This window comes from Phyllostomus discolor, chromosome 2, assembly GCF_004126475.2.
Source record: "Phyllostomus discolor isolate MPI-MPIP mPhyDis1 chromosome 2, mPhyDis1.pri.v3, whole genome shotgun sequence".
NCBI classification, from domain to species: Eukaryota; Metazoa; Chordata; class Mammalia; order Chiroptera; family Phyllostomidae; genus Phyllostomus; species Phyllostomus discolor.
The window spans coordinates 51,883,534-51,899,902 of record NC_040904.2 but is presented as its reverse complement, the minus strand read 5'-3'; the positions used below and the strand labels follow the sequence as shown (position 1 = coordinate 51,899,902).

General features: G+C 39.9%; 1 protein-coding gene across 1 annotated transcript in view; it reads left to right on the top strand.

Moving 5' to 3' along the window:
* The first annotated feature begins 2,368 nt into the window (after positions 1–2,368).
* The window catches only part of ATP13A4 (ATPase 13A4), a 116,281-nt gene continuing 102,280 nt past the window's right edge, over positions 2,369–16,369 (top strand). The window contains exon 1 of the mRNA XM_028504791.2: positions 2,369–2,790. Coding sequence (XP_028360592.1) covers positions 2,728–2,790 — 63 coding nt within the window. The 5' untranslated portion in view covers positions 2,369–2,727. The remainder of the gene's footprint in view (positions 2,791–16,369) is intronic.

Genomic DNA, 16,369 nt, shown 5'->3' with positions numbered 1-16,369 from the left:
ATCACCACTCTATCTCACCCTTAGAAATTGTTTGTAAGGGAATAATCTTGGGTATATTCCAAATATACATATATGAAAATTTATCACAGCACAGTTCAAATTGGACCTATCCAATATGACAGAATATTATGCATCTGTCAAATGTCAAAATTTTCAAGAATGGTTAATAACATGAAAAAAGTAATAAAATATTGGGTGAAAAACAAGATGCAAATTTTATATGTAACACTAGCCCAATATTATCCATGGATGCATAAACAAAAAGAAAAAATACAGTGAAATTCTAGCAATAACTATCTCTGAGTAAAGAAATTCATTTCTTCTTGATTCACTTGTCTGTATCATCTAATTTTCCACAATAAACATGCTTTAATGCCATAATAAGAAAATGTTGTTTTAAACATTTTTCTTTGCTAAAGCATAATTTCTCTCAGTTCTACATAACCTCTACTGAGCTCAAGTTTCTTGCTTGCCCCTGTTGGGAGCTTTACACTGTCAATCTCTTTGGCGTGGTGCATGAGCTAGAAGTTAATATTCTTTCCTAAGATGAGGAGCCAGAAATGTAATGCTAGTTTATTACAATTACACAGAATATATCCAAGTAGATAACTTGTGGGCTTCTCTTTGTGGCAGGAAACAAATTCTCATTAAGGATCCATGAAACTTCCTGAACAGTCCTGAAAAACGAGAACTTAGCTCCCGTGTGTTCTCCTGCTTCCTGTGCTGTTCTTTGCTCTTTGCTCGCTGCCAGTCCCTGCTTCTCCCCACTCTCATGAGCCCTGGTCCTCCAGATTGACTCCCCTTCCTCTGATCTTGTGAGCTTGTGCAGACCCCAGTCCCATCAGTCACCCTTGGGAAAGTGGGGACACCCCAAAACATCACCTTTAACTGTGGAAGTGCTTGGGTGAACAACTGACTTCATGACAAAATATGCTTCTTTCTCTGAGCGAAAAAAAAAATAGTAAAGGCAAAATCTTTCATCCCAATTGCAGGCAATAATGGACACTTTAGCCATTATTTCTGGAACACAGTCATGTGCGCCTTAACAGTGGGGAGAATAAATCAAGCACAAGAGAAACCAGAGACACAGTATACACATGACCTGTGGGGCTGCTGCCAGCATTACATACATACTGTTTACAGCAAACTTTTCTTTTTTAAGGAGCAAGAGTACACTATAAAACAATGATAAAAGTATATAGCAGATGCATGAGCCAGTAATATAGTCATTTGTTATTATTATCGAGTAGTAAGTACTGTACATATTCGTACATGCTATACTTTTCTACGATGGGCAGTGCAGGCGGTTTGTTTCCACCAGCGTCACCCCAAGTAGGTGAGTAATGTATGGAGCTGTGGCACTACGATGGCTACAATGTCAACATGTCATCAGACAATAGAGGTTTTTAAATTCCTCGTGTGGGGCCGCGGTAGTGTGTGAGGTCCGTCATTGACTGAAAGGTCAGCATGCCGTGTGTGACTGCGTTGAAAGGACACAGAGCTGTAGTCACCCCAAATCCTGAAGCCAGGCTCTCCAGCTAGCTGGGGGAGCTTGTGCAGGGCTGCAGGGATTGCTCATCTATGAAATAGGACTAATACCTTTGCTGTTGGAAGAATATTTTATTTCTAGACCTTCTTAAGAGTTTAACAACCAGTATTTTAGTGAAAGGAGGCTGCATAAAATAGTTTGATTACATCTTTATTCTTTCTTCACATTTTCACAAAAGTAAACTTAATTCCATATACACATGCAATAGATACTTTTGCAAACACAAAGAAATGTGATTACAAATACCGTTTTGGCTTTCATAATAACCAACCACCTTGTTTTGTATTTGCATGTTAAAATCCCTACATCAGCCTGAAGGTAGAAAATATAATGATTTATATATATGTAGTCTCTGTGCTCAAATAATATGTACTGAATGTGTGAATGAGTTAAAAAATGACTTTTGTCACATAGTCACCTGATTATTTTATTTCTAGACCTCCTTGAGCATTTAACTACCCTTGTTTAAATAAAGACTGCATAAAATAGTTTGATTATACCTTTGTTCTTTCTCTGCACGTTTTTCACAAAAGTAAACAATTCCACATGTACTTTAAGTAGAATGTTTTTAGCACACACAAAGAAATGTAATAACAAATGCCTTTTGAAGTCATAATTTGTACCTTTTGTAAGTAAGGTGAATACAGATACTCCTAAAAGTCAGTGGATTGGGGACTTTCTTTAATGAAATGACACCTGCAGCTCTGTGAGCCTCACTCCAGCTCCTCAGCCTCTGTGAATAAAGCAGTGACCTGGGAGTTCTCAACTCTGCCCAGTTCCTCAGAAGGTCCTGCCAACTCTGCATTGTCTGGTTGGTTTTGCAGTCAGATGTCTTATGCTGGCAGGCACTGGGCAGGCAATGAGTTCTTTCCCTGTAAGTTGGGCACAAAAAGATCGGCATGGGAGCAGCCTCCTTTGGGACAGCTGCTCTGACAGAGTGCAGTAAGCAAGGAGCAGGCAGAAAATCCTCTGAGCAGAGGGTGGCTCATGGGAGGAGTCAGTTCAGTTTGCTAAGTATTGGCACTTGCTGAGTGAAGGTGTGTACTCAAGAAGGAGTTTTAACCTGGAGAATCATTAACTCTTTCAGTCAGCTGGTGTCGCTGCCAGTGGCTCTGCAAGTTCGTCTTGGGAGAGTCTGCTCTGGGAAGGTCAGGGAGGAGGCGTGGAGTCACTTTTTCATGGGGAACCACTTTGAGAAGGGCCAACATGCTTTGCTCAATGAAGGAGAAGAGAATGAGATGGTAAGATTTTAGCGGCATTCCTCTCTTCCCGTTCCTACTTCCCAGCTTTCAATACTGCCACACACACACACACACACACACACACACACACACACACATCTCTGCAATTTGATTTTGGCATTATGTGAGAAAAAATTATGCCTGAGAAGGCTTTCTGACCTATAAATGTAGCCTCTGCCAGCAGAAATGTGCTAAACTGGAAATATTGTCTTCATTTTATCAAGAATGTTTTCTTTTAAACATAAAACAGAAAGGGGGAGAAGCACAATGCCACCTTATGATGCATTTTTGAGCCTTACCAACCAAGCAAGTTCTGTTCAAAACTTCTAATATTTCAGCAAATTCCTAGGGTTGAGGGCAGTGTATGCCTGATAGGGAGAAGCAGAACACGAGCAGGGCAATGAGAGTGCAGCTGGGTCTTTGACCTTTTTCTCTTCTCACAGATCTGTGTTTGCAAAGACTGTTGGATGGTAAAAACATATAAAATATTAACAATTATCAGCCTACACACTTTTCTGTTTACTTCCAGAATTTTACCTGTAGCTCTGTAGTTATAGAGGTTGGTTAGAAAAAAGTTTCTGTAGTTCATATTCTCTTCATCTTTGATGTGTCCCCGTTGGGGGACCTGTAGAAAAATCAAAGACGACTCTTACACTCTCACTAAATTTAAAGCTGTATTTCTTAATTACGATGTAATCAAGAGAGAGTTAGAAATGCATACTTCTGTTTAATAAGGACTTTCTGCTAATGGTGTAAGCATATTTTTTGTGTGCCAGTAATGATGTAATTAAAATGTGATGTTCTCATTATATAATAGCATTTTATATTCCTGGAATTAATATGTAAATAACAAACCTAAAGATATTTACTTAAAATGTTTTCTTGGTTAGTTGCTTTAGCCCTGACTATTAAATTCTTTGTTCTTAAACTACTCTTTCAAGTCTAATCTGCTTACCTGTTCCTATAGCAACAACATTTTTTGGGCCTTCAAAAGTAGATCCCTTCTGCTATCAAAGCTGAAAAATTATACGGGACTATAAGGCACCCAGATTTTTGTGGCTTTCTTAACCATCTCCTTACTTTTTAAAAATTTGACCGCTAAATGGCAGTTGCTTTTATGACCTACACAAATGTCATCAGAATTGACCTTCTGACCCTGTTTTTATTTTTCCAAAGTATTTTCTTTAGAGGATGAGTATTCCATTACTCTCTATCTTAAGTTGAAACTTTGACTCCCATCTTGAATACTACTAACCAGAAGGCAGGGTCTCCTTCCCTCTAATTTTTTTAATCCTCCCTCAAATTATCAGATCAAAACATATCTATGTTTTTCCCATACACTTATTTTTGCTCTTTGACAATTTATCATTCAACAGTCATTAAGAATGTACTTTGCAGGTAGACATTTTTAATTCTAGGGAGACTACTGTCCTTTCTGGACTTCACACACTCTTGCGAAGCAATTTTGTTGATATTCATTTTCCGCAATAGCTCTCCCCAACGCAACAGGGTGTCCGCTCATTCTGTATGCAGCTGGGACCCCAGTGAGGAGAGAGCCTTTGATATGGAAAGGGACACTGTGTTTTCTGGAGAGGAGTTTCTTGGCCAGAGTCTCAGTGGAGGTGCAGCAATTAGTATGCACCCTGTTCTGCCTGGAAAAACCTGGCCACCTGCCTGTTGCAGTGTCTGACACTCTGTCCCTTTTTAATGAACTTCAAAAATTATCCAGATATCTGAAATGTATTCCATGTGTGTTCACAATGATTTTTATTTTTGGAAATATATTTTAGGCCACTAGCTAATTTAGTTTTCAACTACACCCTGGGAAGTAGGCATTATGATTTCCCATAGTAACTACGAGGAAACTAATGTACTTGAGAATGGGCTTGTCTAAGGTCAAGCATAAGTTGGAGCTGAGTTGCCACAGAGGTTCATATAAACTGGTAGCTCTTTTGTCTCTGGACCTGAACGTGGCTCACTGATACACTTTTCATTTCTTCCCGAGGACATTGTACTCCTCACAGAACCCACTTCCTCCCTTAATAAAACAAAGCTTGGGGGAACATATGATCTTTGATTCCCCAGGATCCATTCTGTTATATATGATTAGTGTTTTCTGAGTAAGCCTGTCTCTTCAGACTTCAATGTTAAGCCTTTTAGAAAGCTGAGATTACCTAGAAATGTGTCACACCAAAGTGTTTACAGTTTCCTGCTTTATAATATATATAGGGCCTTCGTGGAAGTCATTCCTCTGCTGACAGAAATCACTTCAAATTTCAAGAGGAAATAGCACTCTATGGGTCAGTCCTCAGGTCAAATAGAGAAGAACAGGATTATATCCAGGTCTAAAAATGCTTGGGACTATCTTTCATTCTAGTATAAAAGAAACAGAAACTAAAGAGCAACTCTGAGTGACCTGAAAGTAACAACTTTAAGTACAAAATGAGATAGGAACCAATGAAAGAAAGAGTTTGTTAAAGGGACAAGGGAGGAAAGGGGAGACATTGACCTCTAGAGAAGGTTCACCCAGATGACTCAGAGAGGCCTCGGAGAAGAAACTGACTTCCAGACCACACAGTGACCGGACCAGACACCTGGCTCTCGCTAGCCTTGGGGTAGCTGCTTGCCTGCGCTAGCCTCAGGTTTTCCTGTCTGTAAACTAGGAGTGGTCCTTTCATCTTACCTGTCTCATAGGGCTTGTATGAAGTACAACTGAGGTCATCTGTGTGGAAGTGTTGTGAAAAGTGTAAAATTCTAGAGAAGAGTAAGCTGCTATTACCTAAACAAAGATGAAAGAGGCTTCAGCAATTAGCCAATCAAGTGAATACTGCTTCCCAAAATGAGGTTCTCTCTTCTCATTAAATAATGACAAGTGAGGAATACACACTTTGACCACAAGCTATAGAGACCACTTATAAATGGAGAGGAGCTGAGTCACTTTACAACCTGCCTTGTAGTGCCTACCTTGGGAAACCACCTACCTGTCTCAGGACTTAGGTTCTACAAGGGTATCAGAGGGCCTTTGAATTCTGATGTTGCACTTTTACATTTTGAAAGGTCTTTGAAACCCTGAATACTCATTCCCTTACAGCATGACTGAACAGATATATCATGGTTTAATTGACTGAAACATTGCTCACCATTGTCCTTAGTGACACTTCAGTGAAATCAAACTCCATTTGGAAAAGTGTTTTGCTCCAGTAAGAGTGGTGTTAAAAGTAATATTCCCTGGCATTTTTTTTCTGCCTTAAGTTTTAACAAATAAGAAAAAAAACCCTTGGATTATTTCCTCTGATTATACAGATAACATGTTATTGTAAAAATAGTAAATTGACATGTGAAGATCTAAAGAATGAAGTAAATATGATTCGTGAAATCTACACTCAGACATGATCAATATTATTTTATTAGTGACAGCTCCTTCCAGACTTATAAAGTATGCATGCACAAAGTGCATCACTTTCTAATTAGTTTACTGCATCTTAACATTACCTGTACCCTTGTGATGATTTGCACCTGTTGCATGTGTGTCACAGAAACACTATGTGATGGTGCGCTGCTGTGTGTCTCTTCCCGACTCCACACTCAGTGACACCACATCAGTAGCTTGAAATGAGTTATGTTGAAAGTATTTGCCACAAAAATTGGTAAATGGGACTCCAACCCCACCCCACCAGAGGGCAAGTTGTTAAATATTTACCAGCACGCAACTGAATACATTATTTCCTCAAGACTTATCTTTGTCCCCCTCATGATACTGTATTGGATATCTCCAAATACAACAGAGGTATTATATTCGGATATCAATCATTTATTTGCACAATGCATCATGCCAAAGCAAAATCAATCACAATCTATCCTTTAAAGAATGCACACACATACCTACAAATATGCATTTTTAACAAAAAAATGGAGTTACTTCATCTACACCTTTTTTGAATGCTGACCTTTTTATAACACCTAAAAATCTTGTGGATATATTTTCCTTCTGGTAATTATAGCTCCACATGACCATTTCAGTATTTAAATTGTGTTTTATTTCAGTGTCTAAAATTTTATATTTTAATGACAGGTTAGCTAAATGACCAGAAAGTACACTTAACTAAACTGGAAGAGGATAAAATAAGTGAGCTTCTTACTCATGTTAACGAAATGGTGTTTGAATGAACTATGCTACATTAAGCAAATCTTTCATGTTGTGCTCAGTTAGGTTATTTTTAAACTCTTGGCTGCAGTGGACAACTTTGCACATGGTTTTTACCTATTTGTCACATTATTTTCTTAGGATAAAGTCCCAGGCATGGCATTGCTACATGAAAGGGGATGTGCATTTTAAATTTTGATGGGTATATAATGCTAAATTGCTCTCCTTAGGGTTGTGGTTACACTAATTTCTATTTTGATTACCAGTCTTTTTTGAGAATGCTTGTTTTTTCTACCATACTTGCCAACATTAAGCATTATCAATATTTTGAACTTCATCTCATCTGGTATGTGAAAATGATGCTTTATGGCTATATTATTTTTATATTCCCTTGAATTGAAGTTGAACACATGCCTATATGTGTGTTGGCATTTGTACTTTTTTTACTATAATCTCTTAATGTAATCACCAATAATTTAGTAAGTAGTAGACTGGGTGACTAAAAATTATGGATTGTGGAACAGCAAGAGAAACTCTTCTTTTTTAATATTTTATTTATTTATTGTTAGAGAGAGGGGAAGGGAGCAAGCAAGAGAGGGAAAGAAACATTGATGTGTGAGAGTGACATCAATTGGTTGCCTCTCACACACTCCCAGCCAGGGACCTGGTCCACAACCCAGGCGCATGCCCTGACCAAGAATCGAACTGGTGACCTCACAGTTTGCAAGATGATTCCCAACCCACTGAGCCACAGCAGTCAGGGTAAAATTCTTTTTTTTTTTTTTTTTTAAGAGAGAGAGTGTTGGGGAGGGAGGGAGAGAAACATGGATGGATTGCCTCTTGTACAAGCCCTGACCAGGACAAACTCCAACCAGTGACAAGCCCACAAACTAGGCATGTGCCCTGACCAGGGACAAAACCAGCAACCTTTTGCTTTGTGCGACAATGCCCAAACAACTGAGCTACACCAGTTAGGAGGAGAAACTCTTTTTGAACATCCATGTCACCTCTGAGAACAGCAAGAAGTTAGCACTGCCACAGACAATAATATGGTAGCAGGGTGGTGTGTGGTCTTTGCCACTTTGGAAGCCCTGCCGTTCCTTCAGCATAAGTGAGGGACATCTGTTCTCACCAATTATTTGGCTCACTTTGATAGTTGATGTTCATCTTTTCTTCTCTAACACCAGGGAACAAAAGCACCTCCCCCACCTCAATAGCCACTTATTTATTATGCTTTATGAGCACCTCTTTGTTGGTTGCCAAAGTTAACTAGTGAACCCACAGATCTCATAGTAGAGGAATTGTGTTCAGACTGAGACATTTTGTCAGTTGAAATGTTCAGGAAGCTGGGCCACTGGCCAAGTCTAGTGTCTTTATTTTCAATTAATTGCTGCAAAACTCCCATGAAGTCAACTCATCTTTGACAGAAGCTCTTAAAAAGTAAGATTTAATTGTTTCTTGAGAACAGGGACCCTGCTTGGGTCACCTTTCTATGGCCTCCCCTTCCTCATTCCCAGTACCCCCAAAGTTAGCACAGTGCTTGGCACAAACACTCCGGGCACATCTTACCATAGTGCCATTGCAGGCTCTGTTAAGCAGCAATTTGGAATTTTGAGAAGAACCAGGAGGCAGCAGGGCTCAAAGGAGAAACAGAGCAATTTAAAGAGAAACCTAGGAAAATTTATGTTACTTATTTGAAAAGGTCAGTCATCTTGTGAACTTATCAATTGACTCCTCTCTTCCCCAGCCGTAAACAAAGCTTATTCTTCAGAGTTAATTAGCCATACTATGCTATTTTTCTATGAAATGCTTTATTCTATCCTTTCATCCATTCATGTATAAACTCAACAAATATTTACCAAAACCCTTCTTTATACCAGAAATCCTGTTCTAACCAAGAAGAATTTCAAGTGAATAGCAAATAGCTTCTGTTTTCAAAGAGTTCACAGTTGAGTAGGCAAGACTGAGAACATAATTTGTGGGGCCCTGTGCAAAATGAAAATGAGGTGTCCCTTGTTCAACAAGTACTAAGAACTCAGAATAGCTGTAGCAGGACATTAAACCAAATTCAGGGCCCTTTTGAGGGAAGGGTGCTGTGTGACTGCACAGGCTGCGTGCCCATGAAGCTGGCCCTACAAGTGGGGGATTTAGGGGTGCAAGAAAATCAGGGGAATTATGCATACAGAGCTGTGGGAGCACAGAAGGAGCAACTCAGTCAAAAACAACTTCAAGGGAAAAGATGTCATTTAATTTCCCTGGCAGGGTAGTTGAGGGTAAGATTGTGAAGGTTTTATAAGACATCCGAATGAGTGTATATTTTATCTTTTCCAATGATTCCCAAACATTGGTCCATGATGAATGGTCCTGAATCTATTGGTTCATGATTGGTCCTGAATCTATGTTTCAGGAGTATATGAAACATAGATTCCTAGGACCTGTTCCAGGCCTACTGAATTAGAATCTCTGGAGGTTGGGCTGGCCTTGGTCAGAATGACTAACACTAGCCTGGAGAATGCAATGGGGAAGCTGCTGGAGGATTTAAAATGGGGAATATTCTGGTAGGATTTGCCTTTCCAAAGGATGTTAAATCATGGGGGAAGGAAGATTGGTTGAAGGGGAAGAGACCAGGAAAAAGGTGTTTGAAATAGCCCAAGTGAGGCATTCAGGATGAAGCTATCACCTTGTCAGACAAGAAACTGAGTAGAGAATAGATTTAAGAGATATTTAAAAATGAGAGTTAAAAAGACTTTGTAATTCATAGACTGTGGGGTAAGAGAGGAGGGGTAGTTATTAAGGATGCCTTTAAAGTTTCTAGTTCATACAATGGGAGAAGATGATGCTACCATTTACTCTCACGGGGAAAATGAGGAACAGGTTGGGAGTGGAGATGGCAACAGTAATAGCAAACACGTATATGGTGATTGATCAGGACTAAGAACTTTTCTCATTGTAATTTATTTAATCCCCTCAGCGTCCCTATGTGGAATTATCACATCTCTTCTACATGTGAGGAAACTGAGTAATAGAGAGATTAAGCAATGTGACCACATTCGTTTGGCCAAGTAAATGGAAAGCTATGGCTTCAGCCCCCACTTTAAGCATAGTGACTTAATGTCTCTTAGTTTTGCTAAATTCTGGGTGCACTCTTTTATTTATTAACAGTGGCAAAACAGCAGGTATAATTGAAAAAAAAAGCAAAACACATTAGGAGACTGGAGACCAGCATGATGGCCTTGGCTTCGTCGTTACTAATGCTTACAACCTCAAAGCAAATCACAGTCATCTCATTTGACTTCACCTCATTTACAAGGTAGAGAAAATGACACCTTATTGGTTTGAAACAGGGACCAATGCAGGTGGTTTATCGAGGTCCTCTCCAACAGCCACAAAAATATGATTTTAAAAGTTTTAATTCAGGGGAATTTCAGGGAAATAGGGGAAGGGTTTACAGGAACAAGTATAAAGGACACATGGATAAAAACTAAGGTGGGTGGAAATGGGAGGGAGGCGGGGAGGGCTGGGTAGGTGGGTTGGGATGGGAGTAAAAGATAGAAAATTGTACTGCAACAACAATTAAAGTAAAATTTAAAAAATGTAAAAAAATAAATAAAACAGAAAAAAGTTTTAAAATAGGTAGATAAAATTTCAGTGGAACATCTCCCAAATTTAAGTGATACTCTTGATTTTTTCAAAGCACTGTGAGATTTTTTTTTTAGTCAAGTAAAGAAGAACACATCTGGATACATAAAGCAGGAACTGGAAATTTACGGCCATCACTGTGTGAATTATTTATACATAAATGACTAAACAATGAATTTCACAAGAAATGATAACCAGTGCTGAACCCTGTCGAGTCCTCAGGCCCACAGAAAACACGAAGCACAGGGACTCGGCCTTGAAAAGAGTTGATTTGGTGATGTGAGCAGAGGAGATTCATTCCAGGACGCCATTTCAAAATGTTGTGGCTATTTCAAAGCTTTGTGAAGACTAGTCAGAGTGGGACCATCTACCTAAATGGCTTACAGCTATTTCTGGGTGCCCGTCATGTAAACTTGGGCAAGCTCCCTGAAACCACAGCCTCGGCGGAGTTGAAAGACAGCTCAGGACACTGCCTCCTCGACTCCATCCTCAGCCTCAGCCTACCCTTACGGACAATGAGCACAGCTATGCCCTGGACTCCCCCTTAGAAGAAGAACAGAGAGGAAGCTCAACCATACCTTGTGCTTTCTAGAGAACTATTATGTCCCCCAGCCCCAGGCAAGGGCATTTTCTGATTTTATTTGTTGCACCCAAGGCCCTGGCTGAGACTGTAATCATATAAGCATTTCTAGAACCTATTAGCTTCTTGTGGATCTGTGGCTAGAGGGTTTTCAAACTGGTACTCAAGTCTTAGAAAAAAGTCTCAGAACTCAGTTCACAAGAGTTGAGTTTGGGTAGATGTGAATGGTGGTTTCTATATGCTTTTTGATGGAAAAGTAGGTTAATCTTTATGGCACACATTTACCTACAACTTTGCTCTCTTTCAACTTTGCTCTTTCAACCACCAAGCTTAAGGATCTTTCGAATCAGAGGCCAAGCCGCCCTGTGTGGGTTTTTCCTTGGGCCAATTCCAAGAGATACTTTTCTACTTCCCATCTTCTCCAACTACCCAAATGGGACCTGCTTGCTCTTGCCAGAATATATTACAGACTTCCTCTGCCAGATGTCTTCATGCTGATACCTGCCCATCAGAGTTTCACTCATCTGTCAGGAACCACTTCAAGCCTGACTCCCTTCATTAAGCCATCTGGGAACTCCTGGGCCACGGTTAATTACTTCCTTGTCTGGAGTAGATTTGAAAGCCTACCTCAGCTATTTTCACTAGGTTTTATAGTAGAGTCCTGTGTCTATCTTTCTCCCTCAGCTGATTGTGAGTTATTATTTGCAGGAACTGTGTCTTGCGTGTAACACTGAAGTTACTTAATACGTTTCTGATAAGGTGACTTGAAGATTTTTGTGCAAAATATTATGAGTTTTTTTCTATTTTTTGACTCAATGGAGTTGTTGGTCCCAATTTTACAAAAGGAACCACTGAGAAATTATATAGTTTATCTAAATCTGGAAGCTAAGAGTTAGCAAAAACAGAACCTGAGCCATGGCCAGTTGACTCCAAGGCTCTTGCCCTAACTCTAATACTACCTCAGGCCTTTCAATGCGGCTTTCTGCTTCCACTAGCAAAGACACTATCACCGCTGCTACTGCTACTGCACTCACTCCCACTGCCAATACTGCTACCATTACCCCCTTTGCTGCAACCACCACCACTAGTACTACACCACACTGCAACCATTGCTGCCGCCACTGTTACCCTCACCACCATACTGCCACCGCTTCAGCCAGCACTATTACTATTTCTACTCCTAGTTGAGCCCAAGACAGGGTGAGTTAGTTTAGCAGCTGTTTTATAGTTTGGACTCCTATTTTGAGCTTTGAGAAACGAAACACCCAGATCTCATTTTATAGAAGTCAGAGCTCTCTGATCTTTTGGGGGAAGTGACTAGGAGCACAGGTGCCAGAATCAGATGGCCTGGATACCCCTTCAGTTTTCAGCCATCCACGCATGCCTGTGTCACAGAAGTGCTCTCTGCTCGTGTTCTAGCCCCTCCCCCAGTGGTGGCCTTCTTGGCTGTCACTCAGTGCTGGCTTCTACTGTGGGGAGAGAGAGGTATCTGTTGCCACTCTCCGGCTTAGTCATGGGAGGTCTCTTGGATCAGAGATCTGGGGAGTGGTCTTTATCATCTTTGTGTTCATCCTCTTTATCATCTTCCTGCTCATCCTCTCCGTGACATGCAGCCACTGCTGTAGTATCTGTAATTGGCCTGAGGTGGAGCTTCCTGCCCCTCCCCTAGCAGTTACTTAGGCTTGATTTGATAGAATCCTGGTTTCAGGATAATAAGTGGAAAAGGGTTTTTGCTTCTATCCTTCATCCAGTGTAAATGTATTTTTGCTTGTGCCCTGCGAGAGGATTTCCTACTTAGAAGTAACTGACCTTTGTCAGTTTGGTCACACTGGTTTTATTCTCAGATTTTACACGGGGCCCTTTGATAACTAGGGTTACACACCCCTGTGTGCTATGCCACTGGAAAAAATAATTTGCTTTTCTTTCAAAAGTCTCAGCAAAATACTCCTAGTGCCATTCTCACTCCTCGAGTTGGGACCAGAGTCACAGCCACTGAGGATGGTGAAGGGGGTGGTTGGACAAGAAAACTGGGTGTTGGACACTGTTACCTGGGGTGAGATAAATGGCAACTGGGTGGTCTGAACAAAAGTACAAGTGGACAAACACACAAACAGAATTCAACCTGATAGTAAACAAATAATAGTTTAACTAAACTGAACCAACAATGCTTGAGGTGGTCAAGTTCCCCAGGTGACTTTCTTTGCAAGAAAGAATGCAAAAGATAGAGCTTTCCTGCTGATATTTCAGATATCTGTGAAGAGGTAGAAAAGGACTTTTTAGAACAATATATTAACTTTCTGGTTTGAAAATTGAAACATAGTTAATGATTAAAGTGTGTACAGTATAGAAGTAGAAGAAGAATCACAACGATGCTCTCGCCCACGGCAAGTACCAGCAGTGTTTTATTTGATACATTTATCTCCCAGTCTTTTTGGTTTATGCCTCACCATTTTTCAATTAAATTTGAAGTCATACTGCATAATTTTATGTTGCTTCTCTTCACTTCATATTATTTCATATATATTTCCCTGTGTTATTAAAAACACTTCATAAATATAACTTTAATGGCTATATAATATTCTTCAATGATTACCTTGTTATATACATAAATTGCTTTCTATTTACTACTACTAATAATATTGCAGTGAACATCTCTGCATATAAATCTTGTCTGGGTTTTGTATAAGTTTGGAGGGACTTTTTTAAACAGAGTGTGTTTTGTGGCCTTTGGGTGTCTACACATTTGTGAGGCCACATCGGTTCAATACTTGTCTCGGCAGTAGCGACAAGGACTAATGAGGCATTTCTATGAAGGGATACGATTTTTTTCTGTTTCCACATCTCTTTTTTATTTTTATTCTTAATTTTTTTATTGTTATTCTGTTAGAGTTGTCTCGATTTCCCCCCTTTTGCTCTCCTCTGCCCAGCCCACCCCCAACTCCAACAGCCAATCCCACACTGTGTCCATGTCCTTGGTCATTCGTGCATGTTCTTTGACTAGTCCCTTCCCCCTCTTTCCACCATCATCACCCTCCCTTGGCCCTCTGGTCACTGCCGGTCTATTCCATTTTTCATATTAGCCTGTTGGTGAAAGACAAACACCATATTCTCTCATCTATAAGGGGAATCTAATGAATAAAATGAACTAACGAGCAAAATAAAACCAGAGGCCTGAAAGGATACATATTTGCCCCTTTCCCAAAATGCCCCTGGGGAAGAAATCCATCATAAGCTAAATCATTTATAAGACAGAGTTGACTATTTAAAAATTTCCTCCTTGTGTTGAACTGAAATATGATTCAATTAACTTGACTTTGTTAGTCTTATTTCTTTTGCCTTTTTTGGGTCACCTGTCAAAAATCAGGCTTCCATTTCTAGAACTCAGACACACCTTGTTCTCGCGTGTCCCCATCTCCACCCCTCGAGGCAGGTGTTCTCCAGCGAAGCATGCTCTGTTTCTTCAACCATGCTTCATGCGGCATAGTTCTTGTAAATTTACCTCGGAAAGCCTTAGAAAGATATCTTCTGCAAGAGTTTAAAGAAGCCGCCCTCTCTTAGTGTGATTCATTTTTGAAATCCACAGGGACTCTGGGATTTTACAGGGACATCTACCAGGAGGAAGGACAGCAGCCACTTACTCTGTTTCAAAGGTGGTTGATGATAAGGAGTTCAGACCTGTCCGTTCAGACCCAGATCAATTGTCTCTGATCACAATGATTCTTGTATAATAAGAGTAATAATTAACATTTATTGACCACTTACAGAGTCCTGTGCTCATGGATAAGTATTCTCGTGTGATACTTAACTTTAAATTCACAGTAACCCCATCAGGTAGGTGCCATCACTACAGGTGCAGACACTAAATGCTTTTGTTGTTTCTCTATGGCAGGGTCTGCAAACTGTGCATTGTGTGTGAAATCTGGCCCACTGATTGTTTTGTAAATAAAGTGTTTTTTTTTTTACAACAGCTCCCTGCATTTGCTTACAGATTGCCTCTGGCGGCTTTTGCTCAACAGCAGCAGAGCCCAGTAGCTGTAAGGCCCGCAAAGCTGAAAATATTTTCTATCTGGTACTTTACAGGAAAAGTTGGTTGACCTTTGCTCTTTATCTTTTCTTTCTGGCCTCATTTCTTCTTTTTTAAACTTTTCCTTTATCGCCATGATAAAATGTTACTTGTTAGGACTGTCCCAGTATTTTTGTCCACCGGTGTCAGTTTCATGGTGTTCTGAAAAGACCAGGGCTGTGTGGTGTTTAAGGGTTTGTACAGGCTGTCAGGTCAGCAAATATTTGCGGACTGGCCTGGAATCTTCTTAATGTGGGTTCTTTCACTAACTATTCATTTTGTGTGAGGAATTTTCCCTTGTCTGGCCTCTGTTTTTTTCCCCATCTCTAAATAGATATAGATCTGTAGGCTCTGTCTGATTTAGTTACATACCTCCTTTTCACATACTCAGTTGCATACTTCATTTTGATGTTGTCCAGAGCCTGTGGTCCAGAGTCTAGGCTGTTTCACAGACCATCGAGAACATCGGAGTCCAGGTCCATAGAAACTTCACCTGCTGAAAACAGTGCAACCGTTTATAACCTGGAGCCAGTGACTCCTTGGAACCCTCTCCCCCGGAATCGTGGGATTTTTAAATATACAAAAACATTCAGAGATAATCTTCTCTGACACATTCTTTTTTAAAGTTATTTTTTTGGTAAAGATAATCATAAGTATGTATACATACAGTTGTAAGGTATAATATACACAGAGATTCTGTGTACCCTTTCCCCATCTTCTCCTATTGGTAATAACTTGCAAAACTATGGTACAATATCACTAGCAAGAAACTGTCTGCGGTACAAGGTAGAGATATTTCCATCACCACAAGGATCCTTCATTTTGCTTTTTTATAGTCATTCCATTTTCTTTCTACCTGCACCTTTTCTTTAAGTCCTGACAACCACTAATCTACTCTCTATTTCTCAAGAACATCATATAAATTTAATTATACAGTATGTAAATTTTGAGATTGTCTTTTTTTAATTCAGCATGATTCTCTGGAGATTGATCCAGGTTGTTGTGTATATGAGTAGTTCGTTACTATTTCTTGTTGAGTAGTGTTCCATAGTATAGCATGATGCCATGATTTATTTAACCATTTGCCTACTGAAGGACATCTGAGTTGTTTCAGTATTTGGCTATGGTGAATAAAGCTACCAAAAACATTTGT